The 24,309-nt window shown below is 48.0% G+C and overlaps 1 protein-coding gene across 1 annotated transcript in view; it reads right to left on the reverse strand.

The window, feature by feature from the left end:
• Positions 1–24,309, reverse strand: part of znrf3 (zinc and ring finger 3) — a 76,769-nt gene that overhangs the window by 23,436 nt on the left and 29,024 nt on the right. Inside the window, exon 2 of the mRNA XM_042337346.1 lies at positions 10,598–10,723. Within this exon, the coding sequence (XP_042193280.1) occupies positions 10,598–10,723 (126 nt within the window). The remainder of the gene's footprint in view (positions 1–10,597; positions 10,724–24,309) is intronic.

Here is a 24,309-nt window from a genome sequence, read left to right on the forward strand (position 1 = left end):
ATAAGGGCTGAGGCCTGGCCCTGGATTGCTGTAGCTGACACAGCGGGTTATTGTTCGGTGGAGCACAGCGAGGTGGACATTGCCAGCGACTTGTGTCGAATGTGAGCTTCACTGAGGCTGACACCTTTGACACCTGGGACCCTGCTCTGTTGTGGCTGGAGTTCTGAGATACTTTATCGCAGCGCTGGGAGTGCGTGGGTGGGGGGAGAACGGGGACAGGGGTGGGGGCTGGGGAGGGGGGGGAGGAGGTACGCGTTGCATCGTCGGAGGTCCCGGAAACTTTAAACCGAGGTCCCGTTTGCCTGTCCAGGTGGATGTCAAAGATCCCGTGGCTACTCGAAACAGAGAAGGGAGCTTCTCTCCTGAGGTCCTGGTCAACCAATCCCCCCCACGTAAAATTCGTCACTGCTGTTTGTGAGGCATGGCTATGTGTAAATCGACTGCCTCCTTCGCCTCCAAAAATACAGTCACTACGCTTTACGATAAATCCCGTGAAGTGCTTTGACACATCCGCCCAACGTGAACGGCGCTACATCAAATGCAAAGGTTGCATAACATCCTGGCGTTTGACCAACGGAGAGAGAGAGAGAGAGAGGAACGGAAGTGCGTTGACCAAAACTGGATGATATATATGTAAAAAAAAGATTGATTTCAGTTTGGTAACGCTGACATGCTGAGGTTAATTAATGTACAGCAATAATTTTCAGCCTGCGGTATGATGACTGCTGGATCACGGAATACATTTCTCCATGTTATTACAGTCTGCCACACCTCAGAAAGAATGCGTTTGAAGTCCATTTTAGGCTGAATGCAGAACGGTCATAAGAGTAGTTTTTTTATGTTCATAAAAAATCATAAGTTGATTGTTCCCAACCCCCCCACCCATTCCCCCACTCCTCCACTCCACTCCACTCCACTCCCCCCTTCTTTAAAAGCTGCTTGTATCTCTCTCCTGACCGGTTGACGTATTCACTTTTTTCGTGTGTGTGAGATGCGTGTGTATCTGTATATGGCATGTGTGTGAGAGATGCATAAGCGTCTGTGTATGGTGTGTGTGTGTGAGATGCCTACGTGTCTGTGTATGGTGCGTGTGTGTGTGTGTGATGCATATGCGTCTGTGTATGGTGTGCGTGAGAGATGCATATGTGTCTGTATACGCTTTCTTCCACCTCTGATGCATCGCCCGTCTCCGCAAATACCTCTCTCCGAAAGCCGCTGAAACCCCGGTCTATGCCTCTGTCACCTCTCGGCTGGACTACTCTAATGCCCTCCTCGCCGGTCTCCCATCCACCACCATCCATCAAATCCAAATCATCCAGAACTCTGCTGCCCGCAATCTCACCGGCACCAAACTCTGCTGCCCGATCACCCCAGTCCTCGCCAGACTGCATTGGCTGCCTATCCCAGAGAGGATCGATTTCAAGATCCTCACTCTTGTATTCAAATCCCTGCACTCCTCTGCTCCCCCACCTCTCTGACCTCCTCTCTTCTCACAACAGTGCCCGTTGCCTTTGTTCCTTTGGGTCTGGCCTCCTCCTCGTCCCCCAACTCGTCCGCTCCACTCTCGACGGCCGTGCCTTCAGCCACTATGCCCTGAGGCTCTGGAATTCCCTTCCTTACTCCCTTTGCCTCGCCCCCTCTCTTCCTACTTTCAGGTCCCTACTGAAGACCTTTCTTTTCAACCGCGCCTTTGGTCACCTTCCTCCCCCTCCCCCCGGCTCGGCCCCGTGATTCGTTACTGTGAAACGCTCTGAGACTCCATCCAGTGTGGAGGGCGCTATATAAATCCAAGTTGTTGTTGTTATGGTGTGGGTGTCTGTGTGTGTAAGATGCGTGTGTGTCTGTGTATGGTGCGTGCGTGCGTGTGGTGTGGACTGCAGCGTGCGATAATCCTCGCATTTTATATTACTGGTAGCAGTATTATTAAGATGTTCCTTAAAAAAAATGCCGAGGAGACAGAAAGAGGATGTTTTGTGGCTTACACAAAGCCTTCCTGCTGCAAAGCTAACTCCAGGCCTCTCTCGCTGTTATTCCTCCTCCAAACACTGGCAAGAAATCACAAAGACAACTGCTCTGGCAGGGAAGACTGGCAGAAAGCTTGAGATCCTAGCTATTAAAGGCTCGATGGTTTATGTACTGTTTCCACATGTGTCCAATTGTCCGTCACATCAGAATACAACGAGGCCACAAAAGACTGTGCTCTCCTTGGGGAGCGTCCGTTCGGTTCACTTCAGAGGCTCGGAGCCGCTCGTCCAGGTGCGCGAGACTCATTCCAAAATCAGTACCCTTCTCCCACTAGCCCTGTTCCTGGGGCAGCTTCCGTCCAGCAAACTGCGGGGGCTGAATAAGCCAGGCCCAGGCACTGCAGGACATCACAGCAAGAGAGGCGAGCGGAGAACAAAGCCGGGGCCTCAGTGAATGAAGCTTCTCCGACAACTCAAGATTGATCGCTCCCCCCCCCCCACTACCCCCCTCCCTCTCTCCTCCTCCCCTGGTCCCCCCACATCAAAGCAGTACCGTCCCTCTGATATCACGCTCCACTGTCCCATTTCCAGCCCAGCATTTACTAATAATCCTCGCATTTGATATAAGTGCCTTCTCACACGGTTGAGACGTCTCAAAGCGCTTCACGGGCTATACATGACGTTCCATTCAGCCACTGACCCGAATTCCCACCTCGGAGCCTTAGGGATTATTTCTCTTGTGTTATTTTAATTCGCCCCCATCCCACCTCACCGCCTCTCTCCCCTTCCCCACTCTCCGTTTATTTTTCTATGCAGATGTTTTATAATATACTGTATCCTCCCAAGCGATGCCTTTTTGTTACTCAAAGCCTGTGAGCTTCCCCGACACCGCTGTATGTAAAAGAACAGCCGGGTAGAGGAATTTATTCCTTTCAGTGAGTGTGTGGTGTGTGTGTGAGTATGTGTGTGTGTGTGTGTGTGGGGGGGCATAGTGTGTGTGTATGTGTGCGCGCGTGTGTATGTAGAGCCTGTGTGAATGCGTGCATGTGAGAATGTGGGGAGGGGATAGTAGCATATCCCTTTTGTGTGGAGTTTTTAAACTGCTCATCCGCTCGGGGCAAGGAGAGAAAGAGAGAGCGAGAGAGAGAGAGAGAGAGAGAGGGGGGGGGTAGGGGTGATGGGGGTGAATCCCTCATCAAAAGAGAGTTAGTTGCGTCACTCAAACGCTCTCAAAAATACTTTCCTTTTTTTTTAATTAAAAGAAACATTATGTTGCAAAAGCGGCCATTGAAATTATCATTAAAACTGTGCTTTCTCATATAAAAAAGATATATCTTATATTTAAAAAAATTTGAATTTGAATGATAATTTCAGCGGTCGTTTTCTCACAATATATAAATATATGTATGGATACACATTATATAATATATATATATAAAGCGAGCGAACTTCTTGGCGACGGGGGCAGAAAGCTACCATAATGTTCATTGTGCTCGGCTTTTGAATAGCTCCGAACTTTTTTTTCTTCTCTCACTCACTCGGAGACCACATGGCAATTGAAAGCTTCCCAGTGGCCATGGCAACCGGCTCAGTGGGTCTCCATCCTGAGAGGCTTGGGATGTCGGCGTGTTAAAGGGGGGAAATGAGAGGGAAAAGCTGGACCTGGCAGTGAAAACAGGATGACTGCCCATTCCCCCCCCCGGCCCCCCACCGCACTACACACACACACAGGAGATTGCACTCAATAATTCCCCGAGGTTTGTGCACACAGACAAAAAAAGATACCCTCCCTCCTCCCTCTCTCCTCCTAAGCTCTGCATTCCCCCACCTTCTGAAGCTTCCAATTGCAGAGCACAAAGTGGTATTATCGTCCCCTGCCCCCCGCCCCCACCCAACTCCCCCACCCCACTCCCCCGCCCCCCCCCCTCCACTGTCTCGCTTAAAAGCTCATCGGATCACTAAATTCAAGGCTTGTCAGACTGGGGGTTAAGGGGAAGTGATTGTAATGGCGCTAAAGATGCTCTCTGTGGTGTGGGCTGGGCACAGACCTCGCTCTCTTAGGGCCCCCACCCCCCCCCCCCAACCACTCCCCTTCCTCCCAACTTCTCTTGACAGCTGCTTAGAAGCACGGCTCAGATGTTACGTGTCATTACAGAGAGACTCAGCAAACAGCCAGATTTCTTTCCAAAAGACAAGGGAATTTCTTCCGATGTCCTCGCCAACAATCCTCCTCTTACCCACACCACCACCCCCACACACCCCCCACCCCTCCCCAAACCCGCAACACTTAAAAACTTGTCTTTCGTTTCGTGGCTATTCGACCTATTGTGGGGACGTTGCTGTGCGCAATTGGCTGGTGTGTTTCGCCCCGAAAATATACAATCAAATCCCTTTACAGCGTATTCTGTGAGGCCCTTTGAGACATCTCAATGACGTGATAAGGCGTTGTATCAAATGCAAAGATTACTAATATTATTATTATTAATTCCAAAGCAGCAACACAGTGGGGCATTCCCTTGGTTTCCAATGGTAAGGGCTCATTCGATCGTAGACATATGCTTGGCAGTCTACATTCAGAGAGGTCTACAGGGCAGATTGAAGCCAAGCCCAGATCCAGCTAATGTACAGATGTGCACTATCTCTCTGTCTCTCTCTCCCTCCCTCCCTTCTACTGTGGGGGCATTAGATATGTTAATCTGCTTCAGAACACAAAAACCTTTGGCAGATCCAACCAACCCAAACTGTTTTGTCCACAGAGAGAGAGAGAGAGAGGGAGAGAGAGACGTGATCTACCAATTACCGAGTGATTGATGAGAATCTCCTCTTTCTGGTTGGTTTCCTCACTGACTTGAGCATAAATCCTCGCGAGCTTTAAATAACCAAACCCACACAGCTGGCCGTGACAATAGAGATTGATGTAAGAGAATATCTGGGGCACTCCCCCCGCCCCCCCGGCCCGCCTTCCCCTCCCACCCCCACCCCACCTCCCCCACCTGTCCCACCCATCATTCTGAGCCCTTCGTTCTTCAAACCTGCCAATTTACAAAGGCAACATCTGCTTCGAGCTGATGTTAACAGAAGGGTGTAATCCGCGAGTTGCCAGGGAAAAACTCAGTGCCCTGGATGATATAATCATAGAATTATACAGCACAGAAGGAGGCCATTTGGCCCATCGTGTCTGTGCTGGAATAATAATACTAATAATCCTAATTGATATAGCGCCCTATCTTCAAGACGTCTCAAAGCGCTTCACAGGATATACTGTAAAATGAATTGATGGTGTCTTTTGTGGGTTAAACCCAGTAGCCAATTGCGCACAGCAGGATCCCACAAACAGTCTAAGGTTTCACTCCGCCCGGAAATTGAACCCAGATCCTCTCGCTCGTGAGGCGAGTGCTCTAACCACTAAGCTACCAGACTCCACTGGATAATGGTATCTAAGAGCATCACTGAACTCCCATCCACAACTGACCTCAACAACAACAATAAGAACAACATCATACTGCATTAGTACAGCCTCTTTCACGTCCTGAGGCGCTGGACAGTCAAGGGTTTGTACCTGAGCTGCATGTTGGGATCAGAGATTGGTGGAGGACATGGGGAGGGTTTGTGGGGGGGTAGGAAGATGATCATAGGCTCGGTCAAAGAAGAAGGTCTTGAGATGGGCCTTGAAGGAGGCAGGCAGGGGAGGGGAGTTGAGGGAAGGCAGAGGGGCTCTGGGATGAAGTTCCAAAGGGTGGGGTCAGAAAGGCTAAAGGCTTGACCTCCGAGGGCGCTGTGGACAAGGCGGGGAATGTGGAGCAGGCCAGTGCCCACTGAGTGGAAGGAGCGGACAAGTGGTAGGTGTCCGTGCCTTCGGTCACCCTCCTACCCCAAGCCTCCCTGCCCTCCACCCCTCCTGATCCCAACCACCAGCTCGGGTGCAGATCCCTGACTGTCCAGCGCCTTGGGACATCCTCCTGACGTGAAAGGCGCCGTGTAAATGTAATTTGTTGTTGTTGTTGTGTTCAGGAAGTCACAAGACTGGCAACGTTGGGGCAGAATAAGGTTTCTCACCATCAACAGCAGTAATATGAACGCAGTGTTGTATTTTTGATAACCAGTCACAACGACAAACCATGGTTTGACTTGTGTTGCAACGCAAACACGATGTTCATTAGGAGCCGCGCCAGTTTCTGTTCATCGCGCATGAAAGTTTGGGGATTATCCAAACAGAGTGTTGTGTTTACACTGTCTCCCGGTGCTCACCAGCTCAGCTCAGCTCAGCTCACTGCACGAGGAATATCTACTCGGTTTGGGTTTAGGAAGGGTGCCAGCCAGCGCCCATCGCACAGGCCCCGACCAAGGTTTCCGGAGACAGAGACAAAGCAGTCATTTTGAGATTGACCACTCGCTCACCTCGACCGTTCAAAGGCTTTTGCAGACGGAACCACACTCACGTCGGTTGGTGGCTCAGTCGCTGGCACTCTCGCCTCCGAGGCAGAGGGCTGTGAGTTCAAGCACCTCATCAACACTTGGAACCCATAGAGTCTAGGCCAGAGAGGTCCAACCTTTTAGCTGCTGAGGGCCGGATGCCCTATTTGAGAAACGTCTGCGGGCTGCACAAGCAATATTTTGGTGTTTCCCTTCCAGAAACATAACATTTCTGGGTTATGGAGGGAGTGGGTTGGTCAGATGAAATGGAGAGTGGGGTGGGTGGGGGGTGGCGGTTGAGGCCCTTGGGCTCTTCCTGAATACCCCGGTTTAGGCTGACCCTTCAGTTGGATAAAGCTCTGCATTTTCGGGGGCCCTTTGGATGGAATGTGAGCCTGAGGTCCCACCTGCGCCTATCCTGGTGGATGTTCACAATCCTACTGCACTATTCGAAAAGAGAAGGGAGTTTCACCCGGTGTCTTGGCCAGCAATCCCCCCCTTCCCACCCCAGATAAAATTGATCACTCGCTCCATGGGTGTTGGTAGGATATCACTGTGCGCAAGCTGCTTACTCCGAGACAAGGGTGCTAACAATTGAGCCAGGCTGCCATCCGATGTAACTTAACCGTGAATAATGTGTCTTAATCATCTATATCTTAACCATGTTGCCTAATGCAAGCGGAGCACTTTAGGAAACAAGACTGAACGCATGTCTCTCTCTTTCTCTTTCTCTCTCTCTCTAACCAAAGCTCAGTGGCAACCTGACCTTACTGTGGTGGAGTACTGCCATTTCCGGTAGGGTGCCCTGATTCACTCGGGCGTGCCAAAACCACACACAAGCACCTGTGCGGAGGTCAATTAAAAGTGACTGCGGATTCAGAATCCTCTGGGCTGACCTTCCCTTTAAGAGGTCAGAACGAAGGCAGATCCCTCAAACGTGCAAATTTACACGACTGTCCAGGTCTCTGGCTCCCACTAGTGCAACCAGCAACTTCTTATCACCTCTCCATTATCGCTCCTGATGACAGAAGGTGCAAAAAACGCAAACAAATCCTCATCATAAAACACCACTGAGTGGTGAGTCGAAACTATGTTAGGTTATTGTAATGTAAGGTATCCAGTCGCGGTCTGTAAGTGGAGGCGGGGGGTGGAAATGAACCACTTTCTGCCCAAGATCAACTGGATGCTGGATCGATTGAGATTCTCAAGACTGAGCTGGATAGAGTTTAGTCAGGTCAGGGTATCAAGGGATACAGAGCAAAGGAGGGTAATTGGAGTTGAGGTACAGATCCGCCATGATCTAATAGAATGGCGGAACAGACTCGAGGGGCTGAATGGCCTCCTGCTCGCACGCCGACAGGCAGGTGCACACAAACAGACAGGCACTAAAAAAACAGCCCTGAATGCCAATCTTCTCACTAGTTGGTGCGATCTTTCACCGACTGTATAAACGGTTCAGTGTGGTATTCTGACTGTACTACAGCAACAGATTTATTGATACAGGGTCTTTCACATCGGGAGGACGTCACAAGGCACTGGGCTGTGTTGGGTCGGTACCTGAATTGGGGGTGAGAACCAAGGGAGGGGTGGGTGGGAGAATGATGACCGATAGCATGATCAAAGGAAAAAAGGTCTTGAGGCTGGCCTTGAAGGAGACGAGGGGACTGTACACTGGAATGTACTTCAATACACAACATGGATTAACGAAATGGCAATTCCATTCAGATTACAATATGATGAAAGATATTAGTGATGCGGGGGGCCGGGGGTGAGGGGGAGGGGGGCTGGAGAGAGGGGCGATGGAGTCCTAGACTCCACAACAGCAGCCTCTGGCTCCTGGGTTTCACAACAAACAGGTTTGTTCACGAGAATAGTATTTTACAGTCAGCTCAAATGAGGCCCTGAGATTAACAGGAGATTACATTGTCATTTTCTTTTAAAGATACATCTAAAGAGATTTGCTCGCTCCTTCTCGGCTGCTCTTCCTGCCCATCTCTTTTGTTGATGCTTTAAAATAACTTGCATTTGATTCAAGGTTCAGCATAAAACCAGATGTCTCCTGTCAAGTTCACCCGCAAAACACACAGTCACTACACATGATCCCATGAAGCCCTTTGTCATATCAAATACAGGGATTATTATATGTGTGTGCGCGCCTGAGTGTGTGTATAAGGATGTGTATGTGCGTATACACGGGTGTACTTGTATGTGTGCGTGTTTGTTTGTGTATAACCTTGGATGTGAACATATGCGTGCCAAACATATGTGTGTCTGTGTGATTATATGTGTATGTATATGTGTTCAAACACTCTGGGACACTACCCTGCGTGAGGGGCAACATATAAATGCAAGAAGTTGTGTGCGTGCATATATGTGTGTGAATACACGTGTGGATATGATTTGCTTGTCAGTTTATGGAGTACATTTGAATTAGGGTCTGCACTTTAAATTGGATCCGAATTTTATCGTGCTCTGGGCAACAAGGCAATCACCACGCTTTTAATTTAAGCCCATTTTCCCCTCCCAACGCGTGTCCTGCACGCAAATTCCTCCCGCAAGCTCTGCATTTGGCGGTTTTATTATCGCCTTGGTTAAAGAAACAAATGCCGTTAAATGAGCTCTACATTTGCGCTTCGTGTAGGCTGGGCAGAGCACCTTTAAATGGAGACTTTAATGTTTTTTGACAGCCATGTCAAAATTGATTTTTGTCCTGTTGGTAAAGTGGCCAGCAGGTTTTAAGAAGCGAATATTCAACTGGCCTGATATTCCTCAAAGCCGCACTCCGTCCATTAAACCGCGGATGCATTGCTTGAAAGACTTAATGAAGCCAGCAGCGCATTTAATTCTCAAACTTAGTAAGTGTTCACCGTCTGATGTAGGTATCCGGGACTGTGAAAATTCCACCCAGTCTTAGCTTGTCTCAAAGTTATAGGATCAGGCAGAAATGTGGCCCAATTCTTGTAATAATAATAATCCTCGCATTTGATATAACGCCCCATTACGTCGTTGAGACATCTCAAAGCGCTTCACAGAATATACTGTAAAATGTACTATTTTGTGGGCGAAACTAAATAATTATATTAAGCCTTGCATTTGCTACAGCGCCTTTAAGTCGGGAGGGCGTCTCAAAGCAGTTCACAGGGTTTAGTGCAGTGTAAAGTGCAGTGACAGACAGTGCAGTGCGTATTTGTTGACAGACACGGTAGTCCAATTGCTCACAGCAACGTCCCACAAACAGCCATGAAATGAACGAGCAATTTAGTTTGGGGGGGGTGGGTGGGGGAGGAGAAATAGTCGGCCAGGACACCGGGAAAGAGAATCTTTATCCTTATTTCGAGTTAGTCCCGCAGGATCTTAAACGTCACCTGAACAGGCAGACGGGACCTTGGTTCAATGTCTCACACCCTTCCATCGAATATCGTTTCGCCCTCAAAGTAGTACATTATACAGCGCTTTGAGACGTCTCGAAGACGCGATAAGGTGCTGTATCAAATGCAAGGATTATTATTATTATTGTTCTGAGAACCACGGAAAATTGGCTTTACAAAATTAAGACTCGATTTGAGAATTTTCCACTGCTCTGTGTGATCTTACATTTTGTTTCAGACTTGCCAAACTGCGCCTAATACTTTCCAGAATTAGGTAAGCAGGATGCATCCCTCCAGAGAGAGAGAGAGAGAGAGAGAGAGTGCGCATTTCGTTCCAACAATCTATCTCTGGAATTTCCATGTGTAGGTGGGATGCAGAAAAGCTGTTTCCTCTGGTGGGAGAATCCAAAACAAGGGGGCATAGTCTTAAAATTAGAACCAGTCCATTTAAGAGTGAAATCAGGAAGCATTTTTTCACTCAAAGGGTGGTAGAAATCGGGAATTCTCTCCCCACAAAGGCCGTGGATGCTGCATCCGTCCACACCTTCAAGAGTGAGGTTGATGGATTTTTGGTAGGTCAGGGAAGTAAGGGATATGGGGAGACAGCGGGAATTGAAAGGGTTAATTGAGATACGGATCAGCCATGATCTAAATAAATGGCGGAACAGGCTCAAAGGGCTGAATGGCCTGCTCCTGTTCTTATGTTCCTGTGAATTCTCAGCTTGGTTTAGATACTCTCAAGCACCGTGATGGGTTTCCGCATGTGTCGAAGACACCCGGCTGACCAAAAAAGAAACCATTTTCAGGCAAAAAAAGTCTTACAGGCTAAGACACAAAAAGGTTCTGCCTTACCTTGCCTAATACAGTGAGACACGGCTTGGGATCCAACTCTGGTTGCTCAAGCTTAACAACTCCCACCCATCCGTACTCGTACAAGTCCTCCTCATCATTATTGTTGCATAATCCCAGTGGGTGCATCTGCAAAAGGGAACAAAAGCAACAACGAGTTAGCAGCAGTAGTCAGGAACTCGCATTAATAATAATAATCTTTGCATTTGATACAACGCCTCATCATGTCTTCGAGACGTCTCAAAATGCTTCACAGAATACACTGTAAAGTGAAATGACTACATTTTGTGGGCGTTTGAAACATAGCATCCAACAACAACAATGACAACTTGAATTCATATTGCGCCCTCCACACAGGACAGCGTCTCAATCCAATTATGAGACAACCCACATTAATAATAATAATAATAATAACCCTGGCATCCTCATCTGGCAAGGATGCACCTCAGACAATACAGTGCTTCCCAAACTCCCAGTGTCCTTGCCAACAATCCACCCACATTGGATACAGATACACAGTCACAACACAACATGGTAAATCCCGTGAAGCGCTTTGAGACATCCAGTCATAAGGCGCATTATCAAATAATAATAATAATCATAATAACAATCCTTTGATATTGCATTTGATACTGCGCCTGACGTCGGGGGCTGAGTTGGGGGAGGGGGGGTGAGGGGAGAGAGGCCACTGTAATTTTGTTTATCTTTGTGGTTGAAGCTACATGGAGTTTGTTGACAGTGGGGCCATGCAGTGCACAACATGAAAGGATGACTGATTTTCTGATAGTTATTAAATATGGCTTATGAAGTCAAACAAAGGGGATACTGTCTATTTCACCACAGTATGTACAATGCTGCAGCCACCTCTAATAGCATTTGGCTCTCGTCACAAAGCAGGGCTTGTAAGCTCTCGTTGAATTACAGCATTGGCGAAGGGGCTGACTTATTAAACCTGCCCTAATGGCTTCCCTCAACAGAACTTCAGACAGTAATTTGGTTTAGCTTGAGTCACGTTCGATCCTAAGTGCTCGGGAAGCATTGCTGAAACGTACCCTGGGCTTTTTGAGGCTGAGGTTATCTGCAGAGGAGCTTTCCACGCGCTGGCCAATGGGAATGGGCAGGAAATAGTTCCTCCGCAGAGGGAGGAGGTGACCGTAAGCACGGCCGAAGAGGAAAGACTTCAGTCCCGATCTGAAAGAGGGTAAAGAGACGGCAAGGCGAAGGGATTGGGGGAAAGAGTTCCAAAGCTTGGGGGAGGGGGCGGCTGAAAGTGCGGCCCGTGATGGTGGGAGTGGGGGTGTATGGGTGGGGGGGGTGGGGGGCGCGAGGGATGGGCGCGACCTGACCTGAAGACAGGGAATGAGGGGGTTAAGGCGGAGGGATAGAGGAAGAGCGTTCCAGAGTCCGGTCGACAGGAGTGGAGCGTTCAGAGAGAGGGACGCTTGCTTTGTGACGGGAGCTCGCAGTCTATCTGGGCTGGAGCTGCAGCTTATACAAAGCCGCGGTTTATTCTGCCGCCACTTAACGAGCGGTTACTGTACTCAAAAGGTTCATTGGGACAAACTGATCCAATTAGGATCGGATTTCAAAACAAACAGGATCCGACCAGATACAGATTCGCTTCGTTTTGATGTGCGAAGCTTAAATAGATGTGACCCAAAAGTTCAATGGCGACCTGTTGCAAGAGGTTGGGTTCCCCCCTTCGCCCAAAACCCCCCCACCTCCCCAATCTCCACCCTTCCCCACCCCCCCAAAAATCTCCACCCCCACCCCATGTATTAAGGGCTTGATGTGGTTCACATCATCGCTGTCAGACGCAGTGGGAGAATGAGTCGGGGACCGACTGCTGAGATGATGGAATTTGCCTTCAGTGAAACGGAATGTGATATCAAACGTCAGGATTATTATTATTATTATTATTTGCGAGAATTTTTACCTGCACCTCTCGCCAACGTGCAATGCACACGCACGCACAAGCGCACACTAACTGTGCGCTCACTATGCAGGCACGTGTGTGAGGTGCACACATTATAACTAGTACACACACACACAACACATACAAGGACATACACAGTGCTTTACACAGTGGGTGATTAATCACCACAATGGGTTACTAGGAAGAGTGGTGAGGCCAGAACACTGGGCACCTTCAAAGAAACACAGCTCAATGCTGGAATGAGAGGGAGAGAGAGGGAGGGTGATCTGGAAGGATGAGATCAAATGGGCCAAAGGGTCTTCTTCACCCGAACTAATCTTGTGATGTTTATAACCCCATTTTTATCCTCTAGATCTCTCTCCCTCAATCCCTCAGCCTTGCCCCCTTCCCTCCCCACTTTCAAATCCTGCCTAAAGACGTTCCTTTTGATCGTGCGTATGGTCAGCTCCCACCTCCCCCTCTCCCCCTAGCTCGGGGTCAGACTGTCGAGCACTCCGCGACGCTGTGCCCCTCGTGAAGGGCGCAAAATAAATGCAAGCTGTTGTTGTTCTCTGCTATCACGACTGTGATTTGACTAGGTGTTTCGTTGGAGAAAGCGCTCTGGGACGCTACCCTGAATGAGGGGGCACTATGTCAATGCAAGTTGTTGTGGTTGTTGTTGAAATCGAATACATTGGAGGTCGGTCTAAAAAACTTAAAAGCGTTTCTTCCCCCTGCACCCCGCCCCCCCCCTCCCCAACCCAACTCTCCCCTCAACCCCCCCCAACAATATATGTAACCAAATGCAAAGATATCAAACCCAAAGAATTGCAAAAACAACAAATCCCGTTTGCATAGCAACTTTCACTTTGGGAGGACATCCCAAGGCGCTTATTACGAGATCCGTAAGATGTATAAGGTGTACAAAGGGCTATAAGACTATAAGACTGCGACTGGGTTTATTTTAGTCCACTGGCGCCAAAGTTCTACTCAAACAAAATCACTCAACTCAAAACGTTTACTGTGCGATGTACATAACTCAGCACCTGAAATTGCTGCCACTATCCACCTCATTGTGATTTAAACCTTCAGACAGAAGATGCCTTTTCACACTGTTGATGGATGTACTGTGGCTTGACAATCTCGACGCCCACCATTCTGCTTCACTGAAACCCAACTGACGGCGTGTGGGTTTAAAAAATATTGCGGATTTCAAGGTCTTCTGATGGGAAAATGTCAGGTGTCAGCCTGGCTCAGTTGGTAGCCTCTGAAAGTCTGTTCAGATAAGATCGCTCATTCACTCCATGGCTGTTTGTGGGACACTGATGTGTGCAAATTGGTTGCCACATACGCCCACAAAATACACGGTCAATAAACTTTACAGTAAGAATCCCGTGGAGCGCTTTGGGGAGCTCTCCCAACGTGAAAGGCACCGCCTCAAATGTAAGGAATCAAGTTCCTCGGACGTACAGTGTTTAGGGTACAGGAGGAGGCCAGGACACATGGCGGTGATTATGATAATCATAATGATGATAATCCTTGGATTTGGTAGAGCAGCTTTGATTTCAGAAGGACATCCCAAAGCGCTTCACAGGATATAGTGTGAAGTGGAGTGACTGCTCCATTTGTAGACAAATGCGCTGGCCAATTTGTGCACAGCAGCATCCCCACAAACAGTAGTGGATTGAGTGACCGCATTTTTTTTTCCGCAGGGATTATTACTCCCGGAAAGCGATCTGCCAATCGACTAACAACCTGGTTCCTACTTACTGCTGGGTAAGCAGAAGCGTGTGGAGTAAGGAAACTTGCTCCTGAGGTTTCGGCCTGCCCGGGAATCGAACCCGGGTCCCTCTCGCTTGCGAGGCGAGCGGGCTAACCACTACGCTTCGGGTCTCCACGAATTCGGGTCAGGCTGCACAAGCAGCGAAGCGAGGCTGAGGCCTGATCACAACATCGGTTCTTAAAACGGATTCTGCCGCCAACTTCACTGCCTCGGGAGTGTTTTGGCTTCCTTCACGTCCGTCTGTTACAATTGGCTGCACTCACAGCACTTCACAGAGGCATTTGCGTGATGAACTGTCTCGGAAACAATCAAGACAATTCCTTTGAAGCTTCCCTGCTCCAATCCTCCGCCTTCGCCCCCCCCCCCCCCCCCCACCCACCCCCCATCAGCCCCAAACCCCCCACCCCCACCCCAGCTCAGTTGCTAAAGCCACTGCCTGGAGTGAAACTGATTCATACAGACCCAGATGGTCTTGAGTTGACCTCAGCCCACTATTCCCTCTACCCCAACCCACCCCACCAACCCCGCTCTCTCTCTCTCTCTCTCTCTCTCCCTGTCCTCTATTCAATGAACTTTTCTGGAAAGGGAATGAATGTGAACAGTGGATGAGAGACAACAGGATCAGGGTTATTGACGGCCCAACCAGCAAGGCTCTTAGGGAGGACTTAGAACGGCAGACCAGTCACTGGGACCAGGGATTCATTCTTCCCCCTCGGCTCCTGTTAACCCTGCAAGCCAAAGCCATTTAATGTGTAGCGTGGTCCTTACTGGACAAGCCACGGGAAAGCTTACCACATGGTGCTTTCAATTTGTAATCTAATAATGATAATAATCCTTGCTTTTGATACAGCGCCTTATCACATCGGTGAGACGTCTCAAAGCGCTTTGCTCAAAGAATATACTGTAAAGTGAAGTGACTGTGTATTTGTGGGTGAAACGTGGCTGTCAATGGCGCACAGCAGCGTCCCACAAACAGTCCTGGATTGAATGACCAAATTATTATTATTATTTGTGTATTGGGTGGGGGGAGAAGAGGGGGTTATTAACCGGCTGGCTGTCTCCAAAGCTTTGCTTAGTCCACCCCTTCGTCCCGAACAATTCCTTACGACTCAACTTCGTTCCGACCTGCACGGCGCTCGTTTCAAAAAATATAATGAGTCGTAACCCCCAGCCCCCCCCACCCCACTCTTCCTTCACCCTCACCCACCCCTCAAAAAAAATCTCTGTTCAACCAAAGAGAAAGGCAGGATAAAACATAGGTAACTTTGTCGTTTTATGGGCGAAATCGTCTTAAACGCTCAGCTATTTAAAAGGCCAGCTTAACGGCTGAGCTGCCCTCCCTCTCGTTCCTTCTCTCTCTCTCTCTCTCTCTCTCTCTGTTCACAATCTGCCGATCTGCTTTTAAGGACACAAAAGTTACTGCGTTGGGGCTGGGGTCAGAAGGTTAACTCAGCCTCATTTATCCTATTAACCCAATGACCAAACAATGCCTATAAACCAGTTTTACTGCGCTGGCACCAACACAGCCCCTATATATACCCTCGGGGTGAAGGCTGACTCTTAATAGATCCTTCTGATGACCCAGAGTAGCTCCAAAAGCACCTCTGCTTTCTTTCAGGCCTTACGGGCTGGAACAAAAGGGTCAGCTTTAACTGGGACCCGAGGAGTCCTTACAGGAAAACTGATGCAATGGTTTCTAATGGGTGCTTATCCCCCTTCCTTTTGTCGAAGGGGCTTTTGGGCATTCGTAGCCGACAAAAGGAAAAATCAAGAATTCTCCCTTTAGAGAGCAGCCCCAGACCGTTTCAGGAGTTAATCCACGCAGGGTCTGAGCAGGGGCTCCTCCCTCCGCCACAAGTTAGTGGCAACGCTTTCGTTTGCAAAGGAAATTCCTCAAATCCGTAAGGCTGCTGGGTTGGGGTTGGGGTTGTGGTTGGGGTAGGGGTGGTGGGGGTAAAGAAGGGGCTTGGGTGGGGGGAATCCTGCTCACACTGCCACTTAACTTCGACGCACTGTAGCAATGACAATATTAATTAACAAGTGTTCTCAGTGGGTCAGTGTGCAAAGCCATGGTTCAGTTCCCAATACACGTTGTGTTGAATGCAACAGAACTAAAGTTACAGAATTGGGGCAGAGGGGGTTTGAACGGGTGGGGAAACAGCCTCCGATTGACAGCGAATCCCAGCTTTTGCTCCTGGCAGCACCAAAAGAGCAAAAAATTAATCATAATTACAATAATTTGGTCACTCACTCCATGACTGTTTGTGGGACACTGTTGTGTATAATTGGCTTCCGCCTTTCGCCCAGAAAATAGAGTCAATTCACTTTACAGTAGATTCTGACAAGCGCATTGAGACGTCTCAAAGACGTGATGAGGCCCTATATCAATTGCAAGGATTATTATTATTAATAATTACTATTATTATGGCAACCAACCTCAATGCCGACTTTAAACACATATACTTTTCAGCACTGGAGAGCAATCCGCGAGCTTATTTATCCCGTAAATAAAACTGGTCATTTGTTTTGTGGCTGTTTGCCGCGTACAAATTGGCTGCCGTGTTCGTCCAGAAAGTCACAACACTTTATAGTTAAACAAATCCTGCGAAGCGCCTTGATAACATTTCAGCATCATAACAATAATAATAATAATCTTTGCATTTGACATAGCACCTTATCACATCGTTGAGACGTCTCAAAGCGCTTTATATGGTATACTACATCGCGAATTGACTGCGTATTTTGTTTGTGAAACGCGGCAGCCAATTGCATACAGCGGTGTTCCACAAAGTCATGGAGTGAGTGACCAAATTAATTTTGTTTTGGGGGAGGGGGAGGTAATTATTACCCCACCCCCCGGAAAGCAAACCGCTAATCGACTACCGACCGGGTTCCTACTTACTGCTTGGTAAACAGAGGCGTGTGGAGTAAGGAAACTTGCCTAAGGTTTCGCCCGGGAATTAAACCCTCTTGCGAGGCGAGTGTGCTAACCACTACACTGCAGGACTCCAATATGATAATCCCCCAATTTGATACAGGACCTTTCATCTCAGGAGGACGTCTCAAAGTGCTTCACAGAATATACTGTAAGTTGTAGATGCTGTATCAAATGCAAGGTGTGTTAATATTTCTGACCCTGAAGCCAGATGAATAAAAGTGCTGCCTCCAAACCAGACAGCGATAATCTTTTCATAATAATAATAATCCTTCTATTTGATAAAGGGCCTGATCACGTCTTAGGAGACGTCTCAAAGCGCTTCACGGAATATACCGTAAAGCGAATTAACTGTGTATTTTGTGGGCGAAACGCGAAGTAAAAGAGAAATTTAACAAAATTGAACAAGAGTTCCCTCCACCTCCCCAACCACATTCTGCTTTTAACTAGTGCTAACACTGCAAGACCAGCAGCCACTCTGAATCCAGCCTCGAATCTTGTAACACACACCAGCCAGCCTCGAACGCAGCCGAGGCGAGTTGGCGAGAACGGGGGCCGTGTCGCTTTAAAGCGGAGGATGAGGTCGGGTCTGCAACCGAAACCTTCAGAGGATTACCATGGAAGAGGCACAAACGCAGTGATAATGGATATTGTGTGTCGGGCAGCGTACAATAGAGGTCGGAAGGGGAGTGGCTCCTCCGGCTTGGGCTCGGATACAAAGTGCAGCGACTCTCTGGGCTCTTCTCCGTTGTTTTGGGATTCCAGCTGGATGATACGAACAGTCAGACAATAAGGGGAGGATTAAAAAGGTTTGATACAGGGAAGGGGGCTGTGATATTGATATCGGATCCTGTATCGCGCCAGACCTACACAGTCTTGTTCGCAGACATTCTCTCAATGTCGAGAAACATTAGTTGATGGCTCAAGGCCAGGGAGTGATTATATGTCCAGCCTTACAAGAAGCTAAAACTGATCATATACATACTGTATATAGATATATATATATATTTACACTCACTCACTCACTTACTCACACTCGCACACAAAAAAAGGAAGCAAGTGAAAATGATTCGCTCCATTCAAAAGGCAGGTTCATTCCTAGCGATGTGAACTTGGTTTGCCCGGAAGCGGGAGAGCGAATATTCCTGCTTCCCGCACTTTTTAACACCTCTCCACGGATTCGGAAAGGCAGCATTCTGCATCTAGGTCATCTGGTTGACTGCTCTGCCGAGGAAATTGTTCCGAGTCTAACTCACTGAGGGATTCATCGGGTTATTGACGCTCTTTGAACCTGAGTACGTTACAGCGAGAGGACCCGGGTTCGATTCCCTTGTGGGACGAAAGCTTATGCAGGTTTCCTTACTCCACACGCCTCTGGTTACCTAGCGGTAAGCAGGAACCCGGTTGTTTTTCCTTTTGGGGAAGAGACTTCCAGATTTCCACTACCCTCTGCAGGAAAAAATGCCTCCTGATTTCACTCCTAAATGGCTCAGCTCTAATTTTAAGATGATGTCCCCATTGTTCTGGATTCCCCCACCAGAGGAAATAGTCTTTCTGTAATAACAAAAATAATCCTTGCAATTGATATAGAGCCTTATCATGCCTTCTAGACATCTCAAAGTGCTTCACAGAATATACCCTAAAGTGAAGTGTATGTTTGTGGGCGAAACGCGGCAGCCAATTGCGAACAGCAGAGTCCCACAAACAGCCGTGGATTGAAGTGACCAATTTATTAGAATTATTCGCTACCCTATGGAAGCCTATTGTTATTTTAAACACGTCAATCGGATCACCTGATTGCCTTCATCTCGTCCACTGCATTCCCAGTGCCACATAGACACTCTGCTCCCAGTCTACTTTTATCAGAGTTAATGTTACACCACGGTTTTCCCACATGGGGGACAATTACAGGTCACCAGCTTCACCATTTCGAATTACTCTGGTCGGGGAAGCTTTTAATTTGTAGTTTGTCCGAATTTAGCCACACCGTCTGTGTTATTTTCCACCGGGGTTTAATTTTAAACCGTACTTCGGACCGAATTGGACATCAAAACAAAAAAAAAGGCACCATAAAAGAGCTCAGCAGCTAAAATGAGACCAACATATTTCTTCTTATTTCGCCCTAACTGACATCAAATGCAGATCTGTGAAACACGAAAATTCGCAACACGCCCCAGTAGAGGTCTGAGACACCAGGCCTGCAATGTGGTCAGTCTTCAAGCTGCAATGAAGGTGCGTGTGTCAGCCTGGCTCAGTTTGTAGCACCCTTCGCCTTTGAGTTACAAGATTGTAGGTTCAAGCCCCACCACGTCTGGACAGAGAACTCGTAATATCCTAGGCTGACACAACCTGCGTGAGGTTTACTGTCAGACGGGACGTTAAACTGAGTTCTCGTCTACCCGTTCAGATGTACGTTTAAAGATCTCACGATGCTATTAGAAAAGAGAGAAGAGTTTTCGCAGCCAATTATTCTCTGAATAAAATTGGTCCCACCGTGCATTAAAATAAATTGGTCACTCAATCCACGATTGTTTGCCGGACACGACAGTGCAAAATTGGCTGCCGCGTTTCACCCCCAAAATAGACAGTCAATTTACTTTACAGTATATTCCGTGAAGCGCTTTGATACCTCTCGAAGACGTGATAAGGCGCTAGATCAAACGCCAGGATTATTATTATTGTTAATAATATTTAGCAGCTGGTGTCACACCCAGGCATCAAACCCACTGGAGGAAATGATAAAGGACATCAGGACATAAATCACTACAAGCTTTCAGAATTAACAGTCGGACCCAAGGGCCTCTCTGCAGCTGGCTCCTCCGTGCATCGACTTTCTCGTGTCTTGTCTGGGCTTAGCTTGAAAATAATTGCCTGTAATGGATGAGGCTCTTGCTACTTGTTCCAGAATTAAGTAAAACAAGACCGAACACATCTCCCTGCAACACAAGCGACGCAAGCCCTCACAGGAAGAGACTTAGTTACATGTTAAAAAAGAGATTCTCCGAGGAACTGCGAGATGTATTCCAGAGAAATTAGCTAACACAGGGCCTCTGCCTGTCCGCAGAGCCCTCCCACACAGCCCCCCCCTCAGCTACTACACACTCAACAACAACAACATCTACTTGCATTTATACAGCACCCCTTCACGCAGGGTAGCGTCTTGGGAACGCTTAACGGTGGCGGGCAGAGCCTGGGGAGAGAGGGGAGCGTATTCCGTGAAGCGCTTTTCCGGGGGTAATAATCACCCCGAAAAAAAATAATAATAATAATAGCAAGTTTGTCACTCAATCCACGACTGTTTGCTGGGGACGCCCACAAAACACACATAGTCACTACACTCTATAGCATATTCTGTGAAGCCCTTTGAGATATCTCGATGACGTGATGAGGTGCTACATCAATTGCGAGGATTATTATTGTTATTATTATTGTCTCAGATGGCAGAAATCCCGTTCGATTAACAAATGTTTGGAGAGTTTTCATTTCTGCGGGATTTCTTACTTGATTTTCCGGGGGCCATTATTCCGTTTCGCAAAGCAAAAGATTTGATCTAACCCTAGTCAACAACACGCCCACAGAGCGAGAGAGAGAGAGAGAGAGAGAGGGGGGGGGGGGCGGGAGACAGAGACAGAGACAGAGAGAAAGAGAGACAGACGAAAAAAAAAGTTTGGGAATTCTTTTAAATCAAAGTACAAAAGAAAGAGGCAAATAAACAGTATGATGCCTGGCAGCCAATGAAAAGGAACAGGAAGTAAACAGTTCCATGACCTATGGCATTAGAAAGGTCTGAATCCAGGCCCTATTTTTTTCCGTTGCCTCCAAAGTTGCTAAACACTGTCGCCATTGTCCTCTCCGCTCCCACACCGCTGGCCTTACACAAACAAGAGCCCAGAATTCGTTTGTCCTCTTTTTTTTGATATTAAGCGATCGGATTGCCCTCTCCTCTCTCTCCAGACTCGGGCTTGAAGGGAACACAGGCGGGGTAAACACTCGAGACCATGGGTAAATACTGCCTGGACTCCGCCTGTCATGGTGGCTGGGTTATAAAATGATTTCAAGCCCTATCTGTGTATGTACACACACACACTCACAGCCCAATCAGTTACAGGGTGGTAAAGAGCACAAGCCTTTGGTCTCATGCCCTTATCTGGGGCTGGTAAACACAGAGCGAGCGCTGGTTACGAAGAAACTCTTGGATTGACCCCACTGCGGTTAATTAGCCCCGTCCTACCAGATCCGTCGTGTAGGCAGCAGATGGCTCGAGCGTGTTCATGAACACGTTCGTTGAAGCAGGATACCTTGCATTTGATGTAGCGTCTTATCACGTCGTTGAGACATCTCAAAGCGTTTTCACGGAATGTACTGTAAAGTGGACTGACTGTGTATGTTGTGGGTGTAACGCGGCAGCCAATTGCGCACAGCATCGTCCCACCAACAGTCGTGGATTGAGTGACCAAATTATTATTAGTATTTTTGGGGGAGGGATTATCACCCCCAGAAAGCGATCTACCAATTGGCTAACAACCGGGATCCTACTTACTTCTGGGTAAACAGAGGCTTGTGGAGTAAGGAAACTTGCCAAAGGTTTCGTCCTGCCCCGGGAGCCGAACCCAGGTCCTCTCGCTTGCGAGGCGAACGCTCTAACCACTGAGCTACAGCATAGAAACCCAGAGTGCAGAAGGAGGTTGTTCAGCCCATTAAGTCTGCACCTGGTCTCAGAGCAAGCCGTTCATTGAATTTGCTTTATTCCTACAACCCTTCAGGTCTCACTATCTTTCATATACCTGTCTACATCCTTCTTAAAACCCACAATGGACACTGCCTTGTTGGCAGGATATTCCATGTCCTGACAGTATCGAGGATAAGACAACAATATAAAAGCCTAGAAGAACACAACGCGAAGATGATCCCAGCCAAATATATATTCCGTATAGATACTCCACGCCTCTTCCTTCTCTTTGACTGACATCTATACAATCCAACCTTACATATCATATATATTATATATATAGAGAGAGAGCCTTTCATGTCGAGAGAACGTCTCAATAATGGCATTTAACAATAACGGCTCGGCGCCCGAGCTGGAGGGGAGGGGGAGAGTTAATGGCTGGTTATAGAATGATTTCATTTTAAATGATTCAATTTATATCATTCCAGTTCCGTAATTAGTTGACACAGGGGATGAAATGCCATGCGCCATTTCGCCATTACGATAAGGAATGTATTCCAAAACGCCGCAAATTTTAGCCCCCCTTCTCTCAAGTGATGCCACTGTGGTGTTTGTAGATTTTTGGAGAACATCTTAAGATAAGGAGGGGACATTTTGTTTGATTTTTTAAATACAAGATTACACTAATGCACTGGGAAAGAACGCTGGGCTAACGGAAATACTTTTTCCTTCGTTGCTTGCTGCCTGCACTCTCTGTTTTCTCTCTGATGAACTTATTTTTCAGCCTGATAATAATAATAATAATAATCCCTGCGTTTGATATAGCGCCTTATCACGTCGTTCAGACGTCTCAAAGCGCTCCACAGAATACGTACAGAACGTGTTGTAAAGTGGAGTGACTGTGTATGTTGTGGGCGAAACGCGGCAGCCAATTGCGTCCGGCGGTGTCCCACAGACAGCCGTGGATTAAGTGACAGCACTTATTTTTGAAGGGATCGTTACCCCGGGAAAGCGATCCGCCAATCGACTAACAACTGGGTTCCTGCTTGCTGCTGGGTAAACAGAGGCGTGTGGAGTAGGGAAACTTGCCTCAGGTTTCGCCCTGATTTAGGGTCTTTCATGTTGGGCGAACATCTCAAAGCTCATCACACGATTTTACTGCAAAGTGTCTTGTGAGATTTGGGTGTGAACGAGGCAGACAGTTTGCCCGCACTAACGTCCCACCAAAAGCCGTGAAGTCGATGCCTGGTTTTATCTGGAGGATTGTTGACCAGGACAAGAGCAGAGGCACCCGTCGCTTTTTGAATAGGGGTCGTGGGATCTTTTTTTAACGTCCACCTGAACTGGCAGGAGGAAGACGTTTAACGTCTCATTCGAAGCACAGCACCTCTGACCGCACAGCGCACCCCCAGTGCTGTTACCAGTGTATCAGCCTACGCTGTGAGTAAGTACAAAGTCCCAAGGTTGGGGGCTTGAACCCACAACCTTCCCGCTCAGAAGCGGGCGAGAGTGCTACTGACTTGAGCTGCGCTGAGATTCAGTTTGTTTGTGCGTGGAGGGGCCATCAAACATATCCACGGTCAGGTTATATCATGGGTAAGCGAAGATAAATATCCCTCTTATTCCCCCCTTAGTCTTCACTGCCCCAATCTCAGAAGAGCGCCCCCTACAGCCCGGATTGTTAACATTACCCATTTCCCACATCAGCCGTCTCTTTCTCTCTCCCTCTCTCTGAGCAAAGCTGCCAACTTGTTGCCAATTAGTGCTCATTTGTGCCTTTGAGCTCATGCCCAAGAGAAACTAGGTTATCACGGCCCGAACTAATTTCACAGAGGAGTCTTACAGCCAACACACAGCGGCAGCTTTCATCCCATCTGCCTCCTCTTGATTCACAGCCTATGTTCGCTGTTTGTTCCACATCAAATGCTTTAAACTTTCCTTTATTGCTGTTGTTCTGCAAGTCCCAGTTCTCCTCTCCCTCACCCCCCCTCCCCCCTCTCCCATCGCTCTAGTTCAATCATGGGAATATATCTAGCACATTCCTGTACTTCACTGATCTCACTACCCCTCTGCTACCTAGAGTGCAAACCTGATGTTCTTGCCTTTTATCCAACTGCTCTCGGTAAATGGCGTGTGTATACTGTACAGCAATGTGGTCATTTCATTCCAGTGTGGGACGGAGACCAACTATAACACGTGACTGTCCATTTAGCCCAAAGTGTTACATTGGGTTAGCAACTGACTGCTCTCTGTCGTACGCAGGCAACGGATAATAATACTAATCCTTGCATTTGATATTGCGCCTTATCACACATAATAAAGCGGGGTGGGGGGGGGGGGGGGAGCAGGAGGTGAAGGGAGAGAAAGCTGCGTGCGTTTCGAAGGAGCATTCTGATATCAAGGCGAGGAATGC

The sequence above is a fragment of the Callorhinchus milii genome, unplaced genomic scaffold (genome assembly GCF_018977255.1).
Source record: "Callorhinchus milii isolate IMCB2004 unplaced genomic scaffold, IMCB_Cmil_1.0 Scaffold8, whole genome shotgun sequence".
Classification (NCBI taxonomy): domain Eukaryota; kingdom Metazoa; phylum Chordata; class Chondrichthyes; order Chimaeriformes; family Callorhinchidae; genus Callorhinchus; species Callorhinchus milii.